Here is a 21,204-nt window from a genome sequence, read left to right as displayed (position 1 = left end):
TCTATAAATGAGGACAATGGTAGCATGTACCTCCTAGTGTTAAGTGTAACATGCATTAAATACACCATGCTTCATTGAGTGTAAGTCATGCATTTTAAAATGTATTCAACTCTCAATATGAGAATGCAGAACATTCTATATTAAACTTTCATATTTTTAATTTTCTTCATTGTGACTAATTTGTATATTTCTATTATCTAGAACAAATGTATATGTCCTTTGTATTAAGAAAGTTAAAAAAAATAACCTTTCCAACAGCTGTCAGACAGGAAAAGGAAATAAAAGGCATCCAAATTGTTCAGGAAGAAGTAAAACTCACACTATTTGTAGATGACATGTTACTATATAGAGAAAACCCTAAAGACTCATCCAAAAAAAAACTACTAGAACTGATAAATGAGTGCAGTAAAGTCTCAGAATACAAAATCAATGTACAGAGATCCATTGTATTTCTATATACTAAAAATGAAGCAATAGAAAGAGAAACTAAGAAAACAATTCTGTGTTCCAACTGCACTAAAAATAATAAAATATCCAGAAATAAATTTAAGGACAGAAGTTAAAGACCTGTACTCCGAAAACTATAAAACATTGATGAAAAAGAAATTCAAGATGACACAAACAAATGGAAAGATATTCCATGCTCATGGACTGGGAGAAGCAATATTGTTCAAATGTCCATACTACCCAAAGCTACCTACAGATTTAATGCAATCCTTATCAAAATACCAACAGCATTTTTCACAGAATTAGAACAAACAATCTTAAAATACATATGGAACGACAAAAACAAAAGCAATCTTGAAAAAGGAAAACAAAGCTGGAGCTAACACAATTGCAGGTGTTAAATTACATAACAAAGCTGTGTTAATCAAAGCAGTATGGTACTGACACAAAAATAGACATAGATCAATGGGACAGAGTAGAGAGCTCAGATAAAGCCACAATTATACAGTCAATTAATCTTCAACAAAGGAGGCAAGAATATAAAATGGAGAAAAGACAATCTCTTCAACAAATGGTATTGGGAACACTGGATAGCCACATGGAAAAGAATGAAACTGGACCAGTTTCTTACACTATACACAAAAATAAACTCAAAATGGATTAAGGGCCTAAATGTAAGACCTTAAACTATAAAAATCATAGAAGACAGCACAGGCAATAATTTCTCTGACATTGGTTGTAACAGCATCTTTCTAGATATGTCCCCTGAGAAACAAAAGCAAAACTAAATTATTGGGACTACATCAAAATAAAAGGTTTATGCACATCAAAGTAAAGTACCAACAAAGCTAAAAGCCAACCTATTGAATGGGAGAAAATATTTGCAAATGACATATCTGATAGAGGGTTATATCGAAAATATATAAAGAACTTATACAACTCACCACCAAAGAAACCAACTAATCCAACTAAATGATGGGCAGAAGACATGAATAGACATTTCTCCAGAGATGGTCAACAGACATAAAAAGATGCCCAACATCACTCATCATTACAAATCAAACCACAATGAGATATTACCTCACACCTGTCAGAATGGCTAAAATGCAAAATGCAAAATACAAAAAACAACAAGTGTTGACAAAGATGTGCAGAAAAAGGAACCCTGATGGACTGTTGATGGGAATGCAAACTGATGCAGCCACTGTGGAAGACAGTAATTAAAAATAGAACTACCATATGACCCAGTAATCAGACTACTAGGTATTTATCCCCCAACAAAAATACAAAAACACTAATGTGAAGGAATATATGCCCTCCTATGTTTATTGCAGCATTATTTACAACAGCCAAATAATGGAAGCAGCCCAAGTATCCATCAATAGATGAGTGGATAAAGAAGATCTGGAGATATATACAATGGAATATTATTCAGCCACAAAAAAGAATCTTGCCATTTGCAACAAAATGGATATATCTAGAGAGTAGAATGCCAAGCGAAATAAGTCAGTTAGAAAAAGGCAAATACCGTATGATTTCACTCATATATGGAATTTAAAAAACAAAACAAAGGAAAAAAAAGACAAACCAAAAACACACTCTAAACTACAGAGAACAAACTAGTGGTTCCTAGAGGGGAGGAGGGATGGGTGAAATAGGTGATGGGGATTAAGGATACACTTGTGATGAGCACCAGGGGATGTATGGAAGTTTTAAATCACTATATTGTACACCTGAAACCAATATAATACTATATATTAACTACACTGGAATAAAAAAAACTTTCCAGGAAAAAAAAGTAACACGTTCTATTAAAATGTTTATAATAGAAAGAAACATTAGAAAAAGAATAAACAACTGAATACATGGCATGATCACACTGTGTGAACATATGCAAAAAATGAAAGACTGATAATTCAGGAATTGTCTCTGCATGATAGGATGAGTAAAATTATGTTATTCTATTTTTGATTTTAGATTTTAAATAGAGAAAATACCTTACAAGAGAAAAAAGAGAAAACACTTTGTTTTTAGAGAGAGAGCGCATGAAGGGGTGGGGAGGGACAGAGGGAGAGAGAGAAAGATCTTAAGCAGACTCCATGCTGAGCGGGGAGCCCATTAGGGGCTCAAACTCACAACCTTGAAAACATGACCTGAGCCTTAATCAAGAGTCCGACGTTTAACCAACTAAGCCATCCAAGCATCCCAAGAAAACACATTTTTAAAACAAATAATATTGGGGGCACGGGAATGGCTCAATTTATTGTGTCTGACTCTTGATTTCCATTCGCGTCATGATTTCAGGGTGGTGAGGTTGAGGCCCCAAGGGCTCCGTGGTCAGCATGGAGTCTGCTTAAGATTCTCTCCTTCTGCCCCTCCCCACCCCCACTGCTCAAAGGCTCCGGTGCCCAGACACACTCTCAAAAAATAAATAAATAGATAAACAAAGCAAATAATACTAAATTTAGAAACCACTAAATTAGTAAGTATAAATTTTAGAAAAACTCTTGGGAAGATTTCCTTTCTGCTAGTTGTTCATAAGTCACCAAGGCACTTGGCCATTCTTTATAATACAAACATGACCCAGAGGCTCTGATGAAGCAAGAAGACTCAAATCCACACTCTCTAGATACAGATAAACTGCTTGTCTTGGTTGTCTCGCCTAACAAGACAAGCTAATATTATCACTAAATTAATATTAATGTTATTAATGTTAGTATTATCTAGCATTTGCAGTAGTCTGTTCTGGCCGCTGTAACAAAATATCACATACTAGGTGACTTGTAAACAATAAACATTTATTTCTCACAGTTTCAGAGGCTAGGAAGTCCAAGGTCAAGGTGCCGACAGATTCAGTGAGTAAATGTCATCCTAAGACACCACTGATTACCATGCACGACTAATTTACATACACTAAGGCAATTAAACTATTCCACATTCATGCTAAAACCCAAGAGGTTCATGGTATGTAACCACCCTCCTTGGATCTGTCTAAAAAAGGCTTTATTGAGAAAAGTGGAAAGGAGCAGTAAGAAGCATAACATTGGCCATATTCATCGAACTGTCTCCCTTGGTTGGTTAGCTAGCTTCCCTAGGTCCTAATTTTGGCCATCAGTGGTGATTAGGTGGCAACAGTTTTACTGGACAGTATTACTGCTTGTCTCCATGTGAAGATGACTCTTCTTGATGTTTTGTGCTCCTGCCCACTTCCCCCAAGAGCTCTACCTACACTTCCAAATGCATTTAGACTGTGGACTGGGGTCCTGGGTCTCCCATAGGCCTGTCCCCTTCACCTTGCCCAACGCTATGTGAGCCCCCTGCTCTTACAACAGGTTCTGCTAATAAAGTCCCTGGGCATTTGAGGCCTGTGCCTTGGCTTTATTAATTTGCTCCACATGTACCCAGAGCCCAACAATGAGGGCATCTGTTGCAATTCTAATATTAGCAACAAACACAAGTCACATCATCTTGTATAAAGAGAATATTGAGGGAGAAACATTCAGTCATAGCAGAGATGTGGCAGCATAAAACAAGGAGCTCTGTCAACTGCTGGGTGGTGTGTGATCCAGGGGAGAGAGATGAAGGAAGAGAGAGGAGTCAAGGGGATAAATTTTCTCCTCTTCCCTTCTGTCCTGCTGTCCCAGGGAAATGCACATACTCTGCGCAACCCCTGCACCGTCTGGCCCCAAGTCAGGCAGAGAGGTGCCCTGAGATCCTAGGACAGACAAATGTCTTAGATGGTGGGAGTCAGAGACAGCCATGCTTAGGTCTAGGCAAATGGAAGGTGTGCAGAGGGTCTACTGAACTAACAAGTCATCTGAATTACAAATTCGGTCACATGACTTCAAGAACTCTTTTTTACCAGCTCCAAAGGTAGGGTGACATCACTTAGGGGAGTCGCCACGATTGTGGAATCTCTGCAGCCCAAAATGGCTGTTTAGAAGAGGGGGCATGTTTCAGAGACCACATGGGCCAACTCTGGCCTCCAAAAATGTTTAATTTGGCCTTCAGGGCTTATAAGTTTTTAAATCAGTTGCCAAAATTTAAAGACTTGAAGACTTTTTACCCCTAAAACTTTTTCCTAAAATTACAAGTTGCCAGCTACTCTGGAAAATTCAGCAAATGACAGCCCCATGATCCTCACTCCCCAAAAATGATAGTAGGCTGATGCCAGGGAGGTCTTACTGTGGGGCAAAAACCAACACCTGGACAGTAATACTCACTTAGATGAGTCACATGCCCAGGGAGAGTGTGAATTTTCCACCAGGGGTCAAGGGTCTCACGGGAAAGGTCAGGAGATCTCTGACTGGGTTTTCTCCAACCAGACAGCCTCTGGGTGCCATGAGCAGTGGGCAGGAATGGATGGAAAGAGAAGGACCCCACCTCAAAGAAATACAAGCTCCCACAGCTGAAAAGCCAGGCCCCGTGACTTGAATGAAGGGGACAGTGGGAGCCAACACAGTCTGGACACCGTGACTTGCAACAAAGAGAAACAGAAACGTTGGCCAAGAAGCCTGCACAGAGCCTTGTCACGTGTCCTGTGCCCTGGAATGAAGACGGGAATGGCGGGGGCAGGGAGAGAAGAATCTGTCCTCTCTGTGTCCCTTCATTCTTCCCCTGGGCCTGAAGAGAAAGAAAACAAACCAGAACTCTCACTGGCACCTGCTGACGAAACTGAACTTCCAACACCCCTTGCAGCCTACTTCCCTGGGGACCAAATGCTAGATGGGTGGTCCTCATCTTGGATACACATGGGTGTTGCCCAGGGAACTTTCAAAATTTTGTACTCTGGCCATTAAAATGAACTTAGGGGGTGGAGATGGGGGTAGGGAGAGGGCATCCAGACATCAGTATGTTTCAGATATACTCCAATGTGTTGAGAACCAGGATGCTGGAGCAACGCTTTCAACCATAAGCTTGCCTGTGACTCATCCGGAATCCAGTTAAAAATTCAGATCCTGAGTCATAGGTCTGGGCTGGAGTCTACCAGGCTCAAAGGCCATGTCCACACTGTGGATCTAGACCATACTGTGAGTGACAGGAAGCGATAGCCCTTTTCCTTTGTCATTGTTTTCAAGTATTTTAGCAAGGGTCTGAGACCAAAGGCCTGTCACTTCGAAGTCTGAAATAATAGTAATCACAAAAAAATAAAGGTAACAATAATGTCATTGAAGTAATATAAAATAATAGGAACATCAGTAATAGCTAGGCGTTGCTGTATGCCTTTAAAAAAATTTATGTATTTCTTTGAGACAGAGAGAGAGTGTGCAAGCAAGTAGGGGGAGGGGGCAGAGGGAGAGAATCCTCAAGCAGACTCCCCACTGAGTGCGGAGCCCTTTGCCTTCCCGGGGCTTGATCCCACAAACTCATGAGATCATGACCTGAGCCAAAACCAAGAGTCGAACACTCAACCGACTGAGCCACCCAGGCACACCTATCGTGTGCTTTTTGCCAAACGCTGTGTTGTTGTTACAGTTTTTTTGAAAAAAAAAAAATTCAACAAGAAGTTGTGATTGAATAGCTTGTTCTTAACTTTGAGTTGGTTACTACAGTTTTACTTATATTGACTTATTTGATCTTCACGACCCCTCTTGTAAGGCTATTATCATTTCCATCCTCAGGAAGAGGAAGCTGAAACAGAGATGAAGCAGCTCACCAAGGTCACCATTCATAAGCACAGTGCTGGGTGTGTGCTGGGTACCACTCTGCTACACCATCTCTCCAGGGAGCCAGGGCCTCAGAGTTGTGAGTCACCTGCCCATGGCAGAGCTGGGCTTCACATCTCCATCAGCTTGACTCCACAGACTGACCTCTTGGAAGGAAAAATGAATGATGTATATACGCTGCAAGTCAGTGTTCCTGGCACACAGCACACATTCAATATTGTAGCTGTGTTCCCTGTCTCTTTAGCTCCTTCTCTTACCTTTCTCTAGGTAACCAGTGTGAACTACAGAAGCAGATTAGGAGTGCCTTTGTCCATTCAGGCTGTTGTAACAAAATACTATAAACTGGGTGTCTTGACATTTATTTCTCACAGTTCTAGAGGCTGGAAGTCTGAGATCAGGGTGCCAACATGGCCGTATTCTCGATGAGGACCCACTTTCTGATTTACAGACTGCCAGCTTCTTGCTGTATCTTCAGATGGTGGAGAGCAAAATCATCTCTCTTGGGTCTCTTCTTAGATGGGCATTAATCCATTCATGAGGGTTCCACCCTCATGACCTAATCACTTACCAAGGTCCCATCTGCAAATACCATCATACTGGGGATTAGGGTTTCAGTATGTGTATTTTGAGGGGCACATTCAGTCCATAGCTGGGTGACGGTGGGGGAAATAGTGAGGGACAGAATGGAACACAGGAAATGGAATTTAAATGATTGAGCCCAGCATAGCATTGGGCTCCCTATTCAGAGAGGAGCCTGCTTCTCCCTCTCCCTCTACCTGCCACTCCCCTTGCTTGTGCGCTGTCTTTCTCTCTCTCACTCAAATAAATAGATAAAATCTTTTAAAAATATAAATAAATAAAACCAGTGGCTTGGGGAGAGCCTGGATATCGTTATGGTTGCTGAGAAGAAGCTGTGGTATGGAGAAACTGCCTACTGCTTGTCTGTGTCTCCAACCAGATCATAAACTCCATATTATGTTGTATTCTGAGCACCTAGTGCAGTGCCAGGCAGGGATGGTGCTTAACAATGTTTGTTGAGTGAATGAACGAATGAATTGTCTTTGGAATATGAGACAGAGTTTATCTCTGACTCTGCAAGTTATTTCAATCCTCTAGCTTAGAACTGGATGTCTCATTTTAAAACATAATTAATGCGAAAGCGATAATGCCATCATAGAGACTGTTCATTCATTTTAGCTGTTTCTTATGATGTTAATCCTTTTTTCAATTCTATTGGTGGTGTGTCCATTCAACCAACAATACTCATTGAGTTGTCACCATACAGAGAAAACCAAGAGAGGTAATAACCAACTGTATTAATCTGCTGTAATCCGCAAGATAAACCAGAGGTAAAATAAAGTTCTTAGGGTCCTAGGGGGTCATGGGTAAGTACAGCCAAAATGATATCACCACAAGAGAAGTAAGGTTAGGACAACTTGTTCCTAAGGAGTTTCTCAGGAAGGAGAAACTTACTCAGTAGACCTTTGACATTCACAGGGAATGGATCCTGGCATCTTCACCAATTCCTAATGCTGGCACTTTCTTGAATATTAAACTTATCTTGATCTGGGATTTTCCTGTGCATAGCCTCACTCTAAATCAACCGCTGTTCAACTCTCATGCCTGACCATCCACCTGGTAGCCGTTTTGCTAGAAAACTCCTGCTGCAGGCGCCCCAAGAGCGAGGTGTCTCCTTCCTTCACACTAGCTTCAGAGCCCCTTGCATTATTCAAATATGGGCCTCAGCAAAACTCCAGAATATGGACTGCACACCATTCGGCTGTTAACTTAGTGAATGCTAGGGACCTGCCGTTCCTGCTGGAGTGCCACCCAATTACAGCGCAAGTCTAAAGTTCCGACTGAGAGTCTGACACATTCCACGTTACCTGATACAGCAGGAAATCAAAGCATATGAAACTCCTGCTCTCAGGATTTGCATTTGGTAGGACAGACAGAGCCATTTCCAGGGTTGGCTGTGAGTTATGAGTGATTTCAAAGTTTCTCTGGTCCCCAAATTCTTCTAACCTCTGCTTACCTGAAATACCAACCATCACAGTCACTCGGTAGTCTTCTAGAGTGGAATGCATTAACTGCGTAAGGATATTCTGTGCCTATCCCCCAGTATAGACCCCTGGCTAGGCTCCCAGTCCACACTTCTGCTCTTCACCTCCTTTGCTAATTTGTAAGCACATTAAGGATGCTCCCGCCTCAGGGCATTTACACAGGTCGTCCCTCTGCCTATAATGATGTCCTGACTCCCAGGTCCTCAGGGCACACTGGAAGACCATATCCCCAAGAGACCTTCTCAAGATCTCTTCCCACATCCCTAAAAAGGCCGTCCTATCAAAGATAGCAGCCCTGTCACCCCCTAACCCCTCTTTCTGCATTCCTTTTCCTCATAGTCCTTAGGACTACGTGATATGTTTCTACATGTCACTCTACATAATGAGAATCTAAGCTCCAGGGGGGTTGAAAGTTTGCCTTTTTACTGTTGTGTCCCTGATTCCAAGAACTGTGTCTGGTACACAGTAAGTGCCCAGTAACCATCCTGAATGAATGATGGAACAAATGAATGGGCCCGGAAAGGGCCATTCACACAGGATGTGAATCTTTTGAGAAGAGGCTCTGAGAGATGGGTCAGAGACAACATGCTCTCTGAGGTCTACGGGCCTGGATGTAGAGCTTGTCTGGCACGGGGGTGCGGGGGGGAAGGGGTGGCAGTGGAGAGAGACCCCGAACAGTTAGAGCACAGAGATACTGGATGCCAGCATACCAGAGTCGATGAAAGAAAATGTAGAAACCTGTCAATACAAGCATTAGGTTTTTGTAGGGTGGCCCCTGCAACAACATACCCTTCCACCCCATCAGTTCTGCTCCTGCCCGTCCTCCCTGAAATTGCTTATCTCTCTAATATCCAACACTTGTTGAGGTAGTAAGAAGGGTGTCACTCTCACACCACAGTGAGAAGCCGTGAGAGACAAGGACAGGTTGAGGAATTTCAGGGTGAGAGGCTGGCGTGCAGGGCAGGACAGCCAGGCAGCTGGATGAGGGGCAGTTCCTCACCACGATTCTGTTCAACTCAGATCAGTTTCCTTTTGGCTTATCTCTGTGGCCAGTTCCTAGCAACTGTTGGTGGTTTCCTACTTCAAGGGATGAAAGGTAATACAAGCACTGGGATCGAGGGGGGGAAACAACTTCAAATCCATATATAGCCACCATCCAGTGAAATAAATACCATGCTGAAGATATTTCTGAACATCTAGAAAGGCCTCCTTTCACACACGGAAACTGAAATGGTGCCATGGTTAATCCTGAATAATGCAGAGTGTCCAGATAGACAAATCCATAACTGAAACATTTTAATAAATCTTGCAGGAGTCCCATGACCCAAACACCAATCTCTACAAGTGGTGGTCAAGTACGGTTTCTTATGTTGGTCTCACAAGTTTTGGCTTTTGAGTAATAACAGTAACAGCTAATACTTCTTTAGCACAAGTCATGTTTGCACTGGTCTGAACTTGTGTGCAACCTCCAGTGCAGGTGTGATGTGTTAAGCACTCCCTTTGCCTAAATAGCGAAGTGGAGAGCCAGAGGAAAGAGCCAACTTATTGAAAGATTGCTCAACAAGTCAGGGTAGGAGCATGAATAAAGGTTGGGTCTTCTGGTTCTTGAGTCTTTATGAAATCTTGACCTTGCCGTGGTAACATTACAAGGCCAAACATGAGAAGGGGTGGAAATTGCAAACAAGCATATGTGACCTTTTGTAAAGTATGTGGTAGATCATGAGAAAAAAAAAATAGTACGTTTTCTACCAGTAAAAATAACAGGTGGAGGACAGTTGGGCATTTTCTTTAAAAGCTAAATATACTCTTACCATGTGATACAGCAACTGCACTCCTTGATATTCACCCCGGTGAACTGAAAACGTCCATCTACACAAAAACTGGCACACAAATCTTTACAGTAGTTTTATTCATAATTGCCAAGACTTAGAAGATGACCTTCAGTAGGAGAGTAGATACACAAACAATAGTATATTCATACAATGGATATCATTTGGCAATAAAAAGAAATGAGCTAGGAAGCCACCAGACACAGAGGAAGCCTAAATGTATATGACTAAGTGAAAGAAGTCAATCTAAAAAGGCTACATATTGTATGATGTCAACTATGTGGCATTCTGGAAAAGGCAAAACTATGAGGGTAATACAAAGATCCGTGGTTGCCAGGGGTTTGGGAGGAGGAAGCGCAGAAAAGGCAGAGCACAGAGGATTTTTAGGCAGTAAAACTCTACGTGACATCAGACGTTTGTCAAGCCCACAGAATGAACATCTCCAAGAGTGAACCCTAATGGAACTATGGTTTGATATGTCAGTGCAGATTCATCAATCTTTTTTTTTTTAAGATTTTATTTACTTATTTGAGAGAGAGGGCATGAATGGGAGGAAGGGCAGAGGGAGAGGGAGAAGCAGGCTCTCTGCTGACCAGGGACTCATGACCTAGGATCATGACCTGGGCCTAGGGCAGATGCTTCATCAACTGAGCCACCCAGGTGCCTCTAGATTCATCAATTCTACCAACTGTACCCCATTGGTGTGGTGCTGGTGGAGGGGGCTGGGAAGAGGTATGTGGGGGTCTCTGTACTTTCTGTTTCATTTTGCTGTGAACTACTCCAAAAAAATTAATAATAAAGTCCATTAAAAAAAAGAAAAAAGGAAAAAAAAGTCACCGGTAAGCCTGTGAGGACCACAGTAGAACCAAGCAGCTTGGAAAGAGAGAATCTGAGAGTGTGTCCCTGACCTTGTGCTTGCCCTAGAGGCAGTGAGGGTGCTTGATGCACATCCAAATGAACTGAGTGCCTCCTAAGTGTCCCTCACAAGGACATCCCACAGCATTGTACAGAACTCTTGCACTATAATTTTGGCTCACAGGAAATCAGTGAGCTCTTGCTGCAGGTCACAGACTAGGAGGTGGCACCGCAGAGATCCAAATGACATTCCCTGACTCTAGGTCCGGTTCTCCCCATTAAGTCACTGCTAGCAAGGGAAAAACAGTGACTAGGGAAAGGTTTGCTTTACTAAATATATTATGCTTCAGAGTCAACTTTGCACATATGCATCCAGAGCAGGTATACGGATGAACTGAGTTTGTAGACAGAGAGAAAGTATGAAGCCACCTCAACAGCAAGATCATTTATTTCCTTTACCATTAAAAGAAAAGTCAGGGGGCACCTGAGTGGCTCAGTGGTTAAGCATCTGCCTTCAGCTCATGTCATGATCCCGGGGTCCAAGGATTGAGTTCCATATCAGGCTCCCCGTAGGGGGCCTGTTTCTCCCTCTGCCTCTACCTCTGCCTCTTTGTCTCTGTGTCTCCCATGAATAAATAAATAAAACCTTACAAAAGAAAAGAAAAGTCAGAAGCTACAGGGGAGAAAGTAGGGAAGAGGAATCAATAGAGAGTCATGATAACTATCCAGAGTGACAGCCTTCCTGGAATTTCCCGTACCGAGGACAGAGGCCATCTGTACTGGACAAGCAGAGACCCAACCTTCCCGGGAGTCACCCTGGGGAGTCACTGTCTGTGTGATGGCGAGGTCGGCAAGCCTTTGCAGCTCTGGAGTTAGACCAAAGGAGACTGCCTCGCAGGCCAGCGACACCATGGGGGTGGCCCAGGGCCAGGCCACCTGGCTCAACTGTCACAGCCAGCAGCCTGAAGCAGGCCTAACGGGAGGGCTGAAGTAGCCAGAAGGTGCAGAAATGCAGAGAGGTGGGGAGGCAGGTAGTGGTAGAAGCTGAAGCAGAAAGCTTTATGCTCTCCAGGACTAGGCCCTAACTACAGTGCTCGAACTCCCTTCCTGGTGTCTTCACTGCAATGGCTTAAATCTTTTAAAGTCGCATCTTATGTGCTGCAAGATGTCCCCCGTAACTCCAATTACCACAGAGTTTTCTCCACCCACAGGACTGACTGTCTTCCTTGGCCAACGGCAAGTCTCACAACCCCAAAGATGCTGTGTCACCCACCATCCCAAGGCCCGTCTCACACTGAAAGCCCAAACAGGAGGCAGGCAGAACCCACACAGCCCCTACGCTGGGCATTGCCAGACACCAGAGCCTCCCCACAGTTCTGGTTGTCTGTTCAGAGAAACAAGTCCCTCTCAGAATAGCCTCACCAGCATTTGATGAGGAAAGGCACAGAGTCTCTGCTGTAGTTAGTTTGCAGATCTGACCCCTCTAGGCCCAGGCAGGCTTCGCCAAGTCTCCTTTCTTGCCCACTGTGCATTCCCAGGGACCGAGCACCATCTTCCTGCCTCTTCATGGACACACCATCTCCTTCTTCTGTCTCCAAGCCTGGGTGGAGACAGAGAAAATTGTCTACCTCCCCATTTCCTCGCTGCTCCAGAAAAACAAAGGCTTCACTCCTTACAGTTGCAGGAGAGCGGAAGGAGGCAACACACACACTGACACACATGAGTCCCTGGTCAGACAAAGCTCTTGTCTTAATATCATGAGTATGACTTTCAGCCCCCTTCCCAGATAGTGATGATAGGTGTCCTTTGGACTTTCTCTTCTATTTTTATTCTAAGAGCTCATCTAAAATCTTTCTCATTCTGACCTAGACTTTTCCAAAGATTATGCAGAGCCCATATTCCCAGGTGGTCCCTACGGGAGCAGTCAAGATAAAATGTTAATTACCGTTAGTTGGGCCTATGATAGTACTGGGCAGGCACTGTTAAAAGATGGCTTAAAGCATTAGCTAAGAAGATCCTCACAGCAATCTGTGAGGTGGGCATAGGATCCCATATTACAGGCAGGACACGGCAGCTCTGAGAGGGTGAATTGCTCAAGGGCCCATACGTTGCCGTGAGTGACAGAGCTAGGATTCCAACCTGGTTGATGCCAAACCTAGTCTTTCTAACCACAAGCTCAGAGGTGCAAAGGAAATCGGGAACTTAGGCTGCTAATGGCCAGGGATCCAGAATTCAGCAGAGTTCAGTGGCGTTTTTGGAGAACTCTGTCCAAAACATAGTAGTGCTTTGCAAATTCAGCTTTGGCCTAGAACTCAAATGATTGTTACCTGCGTCACGTCGTGACACTAGGAGGCAACCAGGAAAGTCTGGGAGGGATGGGAGGAAACGAGGTCCAGGCGCCGTTCAAGGACTCGGGGCTGTGGGAGCTTTAGCGCAACGACAGGTGTCAGGGCTCCGGTCGCCAGCACTGCGGGGGGGCCGAGCCCAGGGCCGGAGCTGGGCCCCTTGCGCCCACCGAGAGGCGCATCTCGCCCCGGCGTGGGCGGTCGGCTCCTGGAAGCAGACTCCCCGAGAGCAGAGCCTCCTGTTCCGAAGACGCTGACGCGGACCCCGTCTGCCCGCTGGCTGGGGACTCCCGGCTGTCCGGGGCCGTGGGCTCCGTGTGGTCCACAGCAGCCCGGTCCTGCCCGCGCTTCCACAGCTCATAGCGCTCAGGCTGCAGGATGCGCACGAAGGCGTCCATGGAGAAGGTGACCCTGGCCTCCCCGCAGCTGCACTGAGAGGCCACTTTGCCGTAGTCGATCCAGCGCGCGGTGGCGAAGTTGATGGCCTCTGCGCAGTTGAAGCCGTGGTTGAAGCCAGAGTGGTAGCCGTAGGGAAACGTCACCATGAACTCGCCAGCCTCCTGGGTGACCCGACTGAAGGGGATCCCGCTGTCCCTGAGGACCGTGGGCGAGATGAGAGCCACCTTGTGCCTCAGGAAGGCCTCGCAGGTGCGGGCGCTGCCCGGGAAGAGCTCCCTGGCCAGGCGTTCCAGGCGCTGGCCGTGCTCGGGGGGCACGGCGTACCAAGTCTTGGGCTGCCCGAAGTGCAGGTAGTTGATGCTGTACAGGTCCATGTCCTCCGTGTGCCAGGCGAAGGCGGTCTTCCACATGCCGAAGTACAGGTAGGGGGTGTTGACGCCCTCGATGACCACGCCGCACTCCTGCTCCAGCGGTCCTGAGGGGTTCCCAGGTTTCAGAGTTGGATCATATAAGGAGCCATTGACTTTTAACGGAGTGATTTGGCCGGACGTATAAGCGTTTCTTCAAATATTTTCGCTGCAGATCCTCTCAACGCACCTGTGTCTGGATGTGATGCAATAGCCCCCCCCCCCCCCCCCCCCAAGCTGGTGAGTTTTCCCACAGCCCGCCCTTCTCCTTGGTGTTACTTGGTGACGGACTGCGCTCCCCCTCGCCCCCTGCTGCACAGGAGCGGCTATTGCAGCGGCCCTGGACGAGCCGGTCCCCGTTTATTAGCCAGGCCACTACTGCGCCTGTGATTCGACTCCAAGTCAGCAACGTAATTCTGAAATATTTAACTGTTTCGCACTACTGGATGAAATGTCATTATTGTAAGACTTAGATTCTAGATGCCGTGTTCCTGAGATGCCATGGTTTCAAATGAATAAGCATCACAGTTCCAAATCCCAAGGCCTGTTCTCCACGCAGTAAGGTTGCAGGAAACCACAATTATATAAACCTAAGTATTAATTACTACAATGATAAAACCTCTCATATATGTCACGAACCACCACCAATTCCAACTTGAACTTTTTAAGCAACTGAAATTATAAGAACATCTCTCATTCATTCAGGAACTAAATCTTATTTTCAGAAGTTTCTTGCACAGAGGAAATGGATTTTTTTTTTAAAGATTTTGTTTATGTGACAGAGAGGGAGGGAGAGCACAAGTAAGGAGAGCAGCAGGCAGAGAAGAGGCAGAAGCAGTCTCCCCACTGAGCACAGAGCCCAACAGGACCCTGGGATCATGACCTGAGCCAAGACAGCCACTTAACTGACTGAGCCACCAAGGCATCCTGGAAACAGGATAATTTTTTGACTGGCATTTCAATCAAAACATATTATTGAAGATAGATATAATTGAGGGAATAATTGTATTTAATCAGCTCCAATATACTTCTGTTGTCAGCAGACCAATCAGATTCCCAAAATTCTTGTTCAGTGCTAGTAAATCTCAGTTTCTCATCATTTTACTAAAAAAAAAACTATTTGGGGTAAAAATATTTCTTTCAAACCTGAAGATAGAAAGGTACAAAAACTCACATGTCTTAAGAGTGTGAAGACTTGATAAAAATTTTAAAAACGTTCTTAATCACCAAAATAAAAAGTAAGATTTAAAATTTTTAGACACCATTTCAAATGTAAATAGTTCTTGCCTTAATCTCTTTTACATGTTTGTTTGTTCTTTTTAAAGAACAAGGGTGAAGGATTAAACAGGAAATTGTCCAATAATATGCAATCCTGATTTGACACAAGCATTTTCCAAGATCTGGAAATATGCTTTCCCCTTTGAACGCAACCTCAAAATGAAGCAGCATGAATTGATAGCTCTATGTGTTCCATCAAAAACTAAATTCACTCAAACTATTCTTATCCAATCCCTCAATATCGTCCAAAATCATTCATGTCAAACTCTGGTCTACTCCTTCAAGTTCCCGTAAAATAAAGACTGCCTGATAAAATCTGTCTTTAAAACTTTTTTAAAATTAATTAGTTTGTTTGAGAGAGAAAGAGAACATAAGCTGGGAAAGTGGCAGAGGGAGACTCCCCACTGAGCAGGGAGCCTAACATGGGGCTGGATCACAGGGCTGTGGGATCATGTGATCTGAGTCAAAGGCATCTGCTAAATGGAGATTAAGCAGGCACCCCCCCCCCGGCACCCCCAAATTTTTTTTAAGATTTTATTTATTTTATTTGAGAGAGAGAGAGCCAGGGCGGGGGGAGCGGGGAGCAGAGGGAGAGAGAATCTTAAGCAGGCTCCATACCCAGCACAAAGCCTGACTCTGGGCTCAATCTCATAACTCTGAGATCAGGATCTGGGCTGAAACCAAGAGTCGGATGCTTAACTCACTGAGCTATCCAGATGCTTCTGTCTTTAAAACTTCAAAAAAAAAAAAAAAAGTTTTAACATGACAACATAGCAAAACTAGTTACCACCCATGAGACAACAACTAAATGTGTGTACATATATCTATAACTAAATGTGCATACACACACACACACGTGTGTGTGTGTGTGTGTGTATGCATTTTTAATCCAGGAGAAATGGAAACTCCATCTATCATGATTTCCAAAGCAAAAATTAAAATATGTTCCTACAACTGGAAAACAAAAGCTTTAAACTTTTAACAAAGGAAGTTCTCCCTTTCTATCAATTTCACACATTTAATAAGAAAAAAAGAACATAATAATACATAGCCTATCTTCCACTGATCTGAAATCCTGATTTCAAATAAGACACTCCCAGCCCCATAAAGTGCTTTCTCACTGGAGTCATCTTCAAAAATGAAAAGGAATGGAGTGATAAGCCAATAACATTTTATTTTATTTTTATTTTTTAAATAAGCTCTATGCCCACAGAAGTGCTTAAACTCAGGACTCTGATCAGGATAAAGAGTCGTAAACTCTACTTCTACTGACTGAGCCAGCCAGGGACACTGCCACAATATTTTAATTCAATCATTTGTATCTTAATCCAATCCCAAGGCTCCTCACTGTAATTCAAGAGAGAGTTAAAATTAAAAGCCACAAAAAAGGTAAGGATTCAGGGAAATTTTTAATCAGGAGAGATGAAAAACCCTAGCTAGCTGACTTCAGTAAATCATGGACTCAAATTAGTATGAATTGAGTGGCGACAATGCTTAGGTATCAAGAGAGGTCCAACGGAGAAGAGAAAAATGAATCAAAAGATGTTTCTTTCCATGGGAAAGATAAGACAAATGCAGAATTAACACTAATTGACAAATTGGATTTGGGCTCAGGTCATGATTGCAGGGTCAAGAGATGGAGCCCTGCGTCAGGCTGGGGTGGGTGAGGAGCCTGCCTAAGGTTCTCTCTCTGTCCCTGCCCCTACCTGTCCCCTGCTAGCACTCTCTCTCTAATAAGAAAAAAAAGAAAGAAAGAAAGAGAGAGAGAGAGAGAGAAAGAAAAAGAAAGAAAGAAAGAAAGAAAGAAAGAAAGAAAGAAAGAATCAAAAGAAAGAGAAAATACATTTCCAGTATTCTACTATATTTATTGGAACAAATCCACATACACATAGACTCTCGAAGTTCAAACTCATGTTGTTCAGGGTCAACTGTAGTGACTGGGTATGGGTGACCACTGACATAAACAAGAAAGACACAGAATAATAATTTTAAAAAAGACATAGAAGGTTGCAAAAGTTTTCTTAATATCATTCAGCAAGCTGACCTCTCAGTTCATTCACCTCCACTCCTTTCTTAAATGATCTTTATCCTCACCCCAACTTAGTCATCCTATGATCATCCTCACCTTTTCTGAAATCTTGACTTAAGAATCCTTAATTGACTACCCTTTCAGTTTGCATGAAATATACCTAATTTTTTTTTTACATAAATGAGAATCACCAAATGTCTGGTTCTCTCAGTTCTCTCCTTTTTTCTACTCATTTTAGATGAAAAATGAAGTTTTGATAGATTTTTTTTCCCCAGAAGTCAAATCTGGGCAGCACAGAGCCATGCTATGGTAGAGTAAGAGAGAGAGAGAAAAAATATATATAATTAGCTTCCTCCTTGGGTTTTCCAGATACTTACTCATACCTACTTTAAAAAAAAAAAAAAAAAAAAAAGACTAATTTCATCACTTCCCTTCCAACACTTAAAGTTCTAATATTTTGTATTGGCTGATACGTCCAATTCTATTTTAATTGCTGGTATAAATGTCTCAAATTTTTCTATGTTCAGTGAAATGCTGGCTTTGGAGTTAAAATAGTTAACTAGATGGCCATTCATTAGCCATTGGCTATTTATCCAACCTCCGGCCTCTCATGCCTGCCTGGAGGTCAAGGAGTTGGGATTGGAAGTTCCAACCCTCTAATCACATGGTTGGTTTCTCTGGTTAGTCACATTTAGGTGACTAGGGCATTCCAAAAACCACAGCATTAACATAAGACACCTTTATCATTTGTATTTCTTAGGCGATCCCAAGGGCTTTAGAGCCTGATGCCAAAAACAGGGATGAAGACCAAATGTGTATTTCATATTATAAATCAGAGTATCACAAGGCTAGGGAGAGGGTCAAGTAGACTCCCTGCTGAGCCAGGAGCTCAATTCAGGCCTGAATCCCAGGACCCTGGATCATGACCCCAACCAAAAGCAGATGCTTAACTGACTGAGCCACCCAGGCACCCTGACTGCTATATTTTCATGGTGAAATTTAGCCATTGACATTATAAAAAGCCTTTCCATGTGTCTTTTAGCCTTGATTCTAGATTGTCTGATATTAAAACCCATGACTGCTGCTTTCTGTTTGTATTTTGTTTTGCATAGTTCTGCTTATTCTTTTAACTATACTTAATCTCTGTTTCAGACTTTCAAAAGAAAAACTGAGACATAGTAAAATTTTTAAGGGTTTATTTGAGCAAAAATCAATTCAAATCAGGCAGCATCCAATCAAGCAGATAGAAAAGAGCTCCAAAATGAAAGATTTTCATAGGCAGAAGGGGACAGGAACAAGAAAGTTATACTAGGCAAAAAATTGGGTTGGGACAGGAACCCTGTCCTTTAGAGGATGGGAGAAGTCTAGCAGGTGGATAACCTAACAAGTACTGGTCAGGCGATTCCCGATCATCTGGTTTAAGCCTCTATTTCTGAGAAAGTTGAAACTATTTAGTCTCTGCTTCGTGACATGGGGCTTAGCTTAAGACACTATTTTGGAACTGTTTTAAACTGTGTCTTGTTTTTAACAAGGTATCTCATATAAAATTCCTGATTTAAAAAACATATTTGAAAGATTTTAACCTTTCTTTTTGCCTTGCAGTTACACGCTATAGGCAACAACTTTAATAAGGATCATGGGCAATATCTTCAATAGCCATGAGCTCAAAGGCTAAAGCTCTTCTATCAGGGCTGAACACATCATAGGGTTCAAAGATGGAAACTGCCTGGGGCTTTAATTCCAGAGGATCACAATCAGGGATGCAAGGGCTGCTGGCGACTGGAGCTGGGGTCAGATCCATAGAGGCATAAGTGTGGTCCATCATGACAATCTCAGAGAGGTTCACAGGGGCCCTGCTGTCGCCCCAAGCATGCCTGGGGAATCTCAGCATCCCAGCAACTGCAGGAGGAGCCAGTGGAACACTGTCGGAGAAGTTGACTGTAATTCTGTCCAGGGATAGCAGGCACGGGCCAGGGTGCATCGGATTATCAGGATCCAACGGGGGCCCTAAAGGCTGAAGATCAGGGGCACAGCAGCACCCAGAAGCATAAACCGGGAATCCCGGACTCAGCGGTGCAGGGCTGTGCATCCAGCCTCCACCCACAGGCGGGGGCTGAGCCTCCGAGTGCTGAGCCGTGTGCCCGGTTCCCACCGAGAGGCGCCTCTTGGCCCGGGCCTGGGTGCCAGATCCCTGAGCCCCCTGTTCCCGGGGACGACGACCAGGACCACACCTACCGGTCGAGGGCTGCAGATCTGGGGCAGAGGGAGTGAGGGTCGGTGGCCGGGTGGGGCCGGGGCCCCGGGAGGTGCGGCCGGCCACAGCACCAGCCCGGCCGTCAGAGGAGCTCTGGGTGGGCGAGGGGCGCGGAGAGGCCGGGCGCAGAGGGGCGCGGCGGCGGGTGCCCTGACCTGCCGGCACCGGGCGAGGGGCACGCGGGGCGCGGCGCGGTGGGAGGTGCCTCAGGCCCAGCGCGGCCCTCCCCGGGGCTCGCACCCCCCGCCAGGCGCTCAGCTCCCGGCTGTCCGGGGCCGTGGGCTCCGTGTGGTCCACAGCAGCCCGGTCCTGCCCGCGCTTCCACAGCTCATAGCGCTCAGGCTGCAGGATGCGCACGAAGGCGTCCATGGAGAAGGTGACCCTGGCCTCCCCGCAGCTGCACTGAGAGGCCACTTTGCCGTAGTCGATCCAGCGCGCGGTGGCGAAGTTGATGGCCTCTGCGCAGTTGAAGCCGTGGTTGAAGCCAGAGTGGTAGCCGTAGGGAAACGTCACCATGAACTCGCCAGCCTCCTGGGTGACCCGACTGAAGGGGATCCCGCTGTCCCTGAGGACCGTGGGCGAGATGAGAGCCACCTTGTGCCTCAGGAAGGCCTCGCAGGTGCGGGCGCTGCCCGGGAAGAGCTCCCTGGCCAGGCGTTCCAGGCGCTGGCCGTGCTCGGGGGGCACGGCGTACCAAGTCTTGGGCTGCCCGAAGTGCAGGTAGTTGATGCTGTACAGGTCCATGTCCTCCGTGTGCCAGGCGAAGGCGGTCTTCCACATGCCGAAGTACAGGTAGGGGGTGTTGACGCCCTCGATGACCACGCCGCACTCCTGCTCCAGCAGGTCTTGAATGGTTCCCAGGTGCCCAAGGTTCCACTCCTTCGTGTTTTCATCAAACAAGGAGCCGCTGATGTCAGCACCATAGATCGGAGAATCATAGAGACGGGTTTTCCAGTATTTTCGCTCCAGATCCTCAAAATCCAGGTGTGGTGGAGTCCGGTATTTTATGCTGTTTGCCAGTTGGCGATACTCCCCCACTGTCGTGGCTCTCTTCTTCTTATGGTATTGAGTAAACACACCTGCCTGCCCGGAGACCACCTGCTGGAGGGGAGTTGCTATTAAGATGTCACTGATATCATCGTAGTTCTGTCTGGCTTTCCATTCCTTGGGTGGAATCACCTTGGCGAGGCCTGCTCGGTGTGCACCTTGGGACTCCATGTAAGCAATATATTTGTTGAAATCTTTAAATTCTTGCATGGTTGGGTGGAAGGTCATGACTGTAAAGCTTGGGTTCTGAGTACCATAGTGCTTGGACTTCATGTCTGCAGAATAAGCATGAAAAGCACAAGAAGACCTGAAACCAGTATAACACTGACTGTTAATTAAACTTCAATTTAAAAAATATTTCTCAACTTCTCTTTTTAAAAAGAAAGAAAGAAAAAAAGAAAGGGTGCCTGGATGGCTCAGCTGGTTAAGTGTCTGCCTTTGGCTGGGATCATGATCCCAGGGTCCTGAGATGGAGCCCTTGTGTCCAGCTCCCTGCTCAGGAGGGGAGTCTGCTTCTCCCTCTGCCTGTGCCCCTCTACCTCCTACTCATGTTCTCTCTCTTTCTCTCAAGTAAATAAATAAAAT

At 44.9% G+C, this 21,204-nt stretch overlaps 3 protein-coding genes across 3 annotated transcripts in view; all 3 read right to left on the bottom strand.

The window, feature by feature from the left end:
* The window catches only part of ENDOD1 (endonuclease domain containing 1), a 44,264-nt gene extending 30,770 nt beyond the window's left edge, over positions 1–13,494 (bottom strand). Inside the window, exons 1-2 of the mRNA XM_077867512.1 lie at positions 13,188–13,494; positions 12,283–12,460 (exon numbers count right to left, since the gene is read on the bottom strand). Coding sequence (XP_077723638.1) covers positions 12,283–12,288 — 6 coding nt within the window. The 5' untranslated portion in view covers positions 12,289–12,460; positions 13,188–13,494. The remainder of the gene's footprint in view (positions 1–12,282; positions 12,461–13,187) is intronic.
* Positions 13,307–17,699, bottom strand: LOC144295203 (lysine-specific demethylase 4D-like). Its single transcript, XM_077867637.1, has 2 exons — positions 17,696–17,699; positions 13,307–14,079 (listed from the first exon to the last, which is right to left on the bottom strand). Exons 1-2 carry the CDS (start codon positions 17,697–17,699, stop codon positions 13,307–13,309), a joined length of 777 nt encoding a protein of 258 aa, XP_077723763.1.
* Positions 17,700–18,927: 1,228 nt separating this feature from the next.
* On the bottom strand, positions 18,928–20,907 carry LOC144295086 (lysine-specific demethylase 4D-like). The gene has a single exon (XM_077867508.1). It carries the CDS (start codon positions 20,890–20,892, stop codon positions 18,943–18,945), a length of 1,950 nt encoding a protein of 649 aa, XP_077723634.1. The 5' UTR covers positions 20,893–20,907; the 3' UTR covers positions 18,928–18,942.
* Between the last annotated feature and the right edge of the window lie 297 nt (positions 20,908–21,204).

This window comes from Canis aureus, chromosome 23 (genome assembly GCF_053574225.1).
Source record: "Canis aureus isolate CA01 chromosome 23, VMU_Caureus_v.1.0, whole genome shotgun sequence".
Classification (NCBI taxonomy): Eukaryota; Metazoa; Chordata; class Mammalia; order Carnivora; family Canidae; genus Canis; species Canis aureus.
The sequence above is the reverse complement of the archived record's forward strand: the minus strand, read 5'-3'. Positions and strand labels throughout refer to the sequence as shown.

Bases quoted from the DNA above. Each gene is read 5' to 3' on its own strand.
- LOC144295086 (XM_077867508.1), bottom strand. From the start codon at position 20,892: ATGAAGTCCAAGCACTATGGTACTCAGAACCCAAGCTTTACAGTCATG.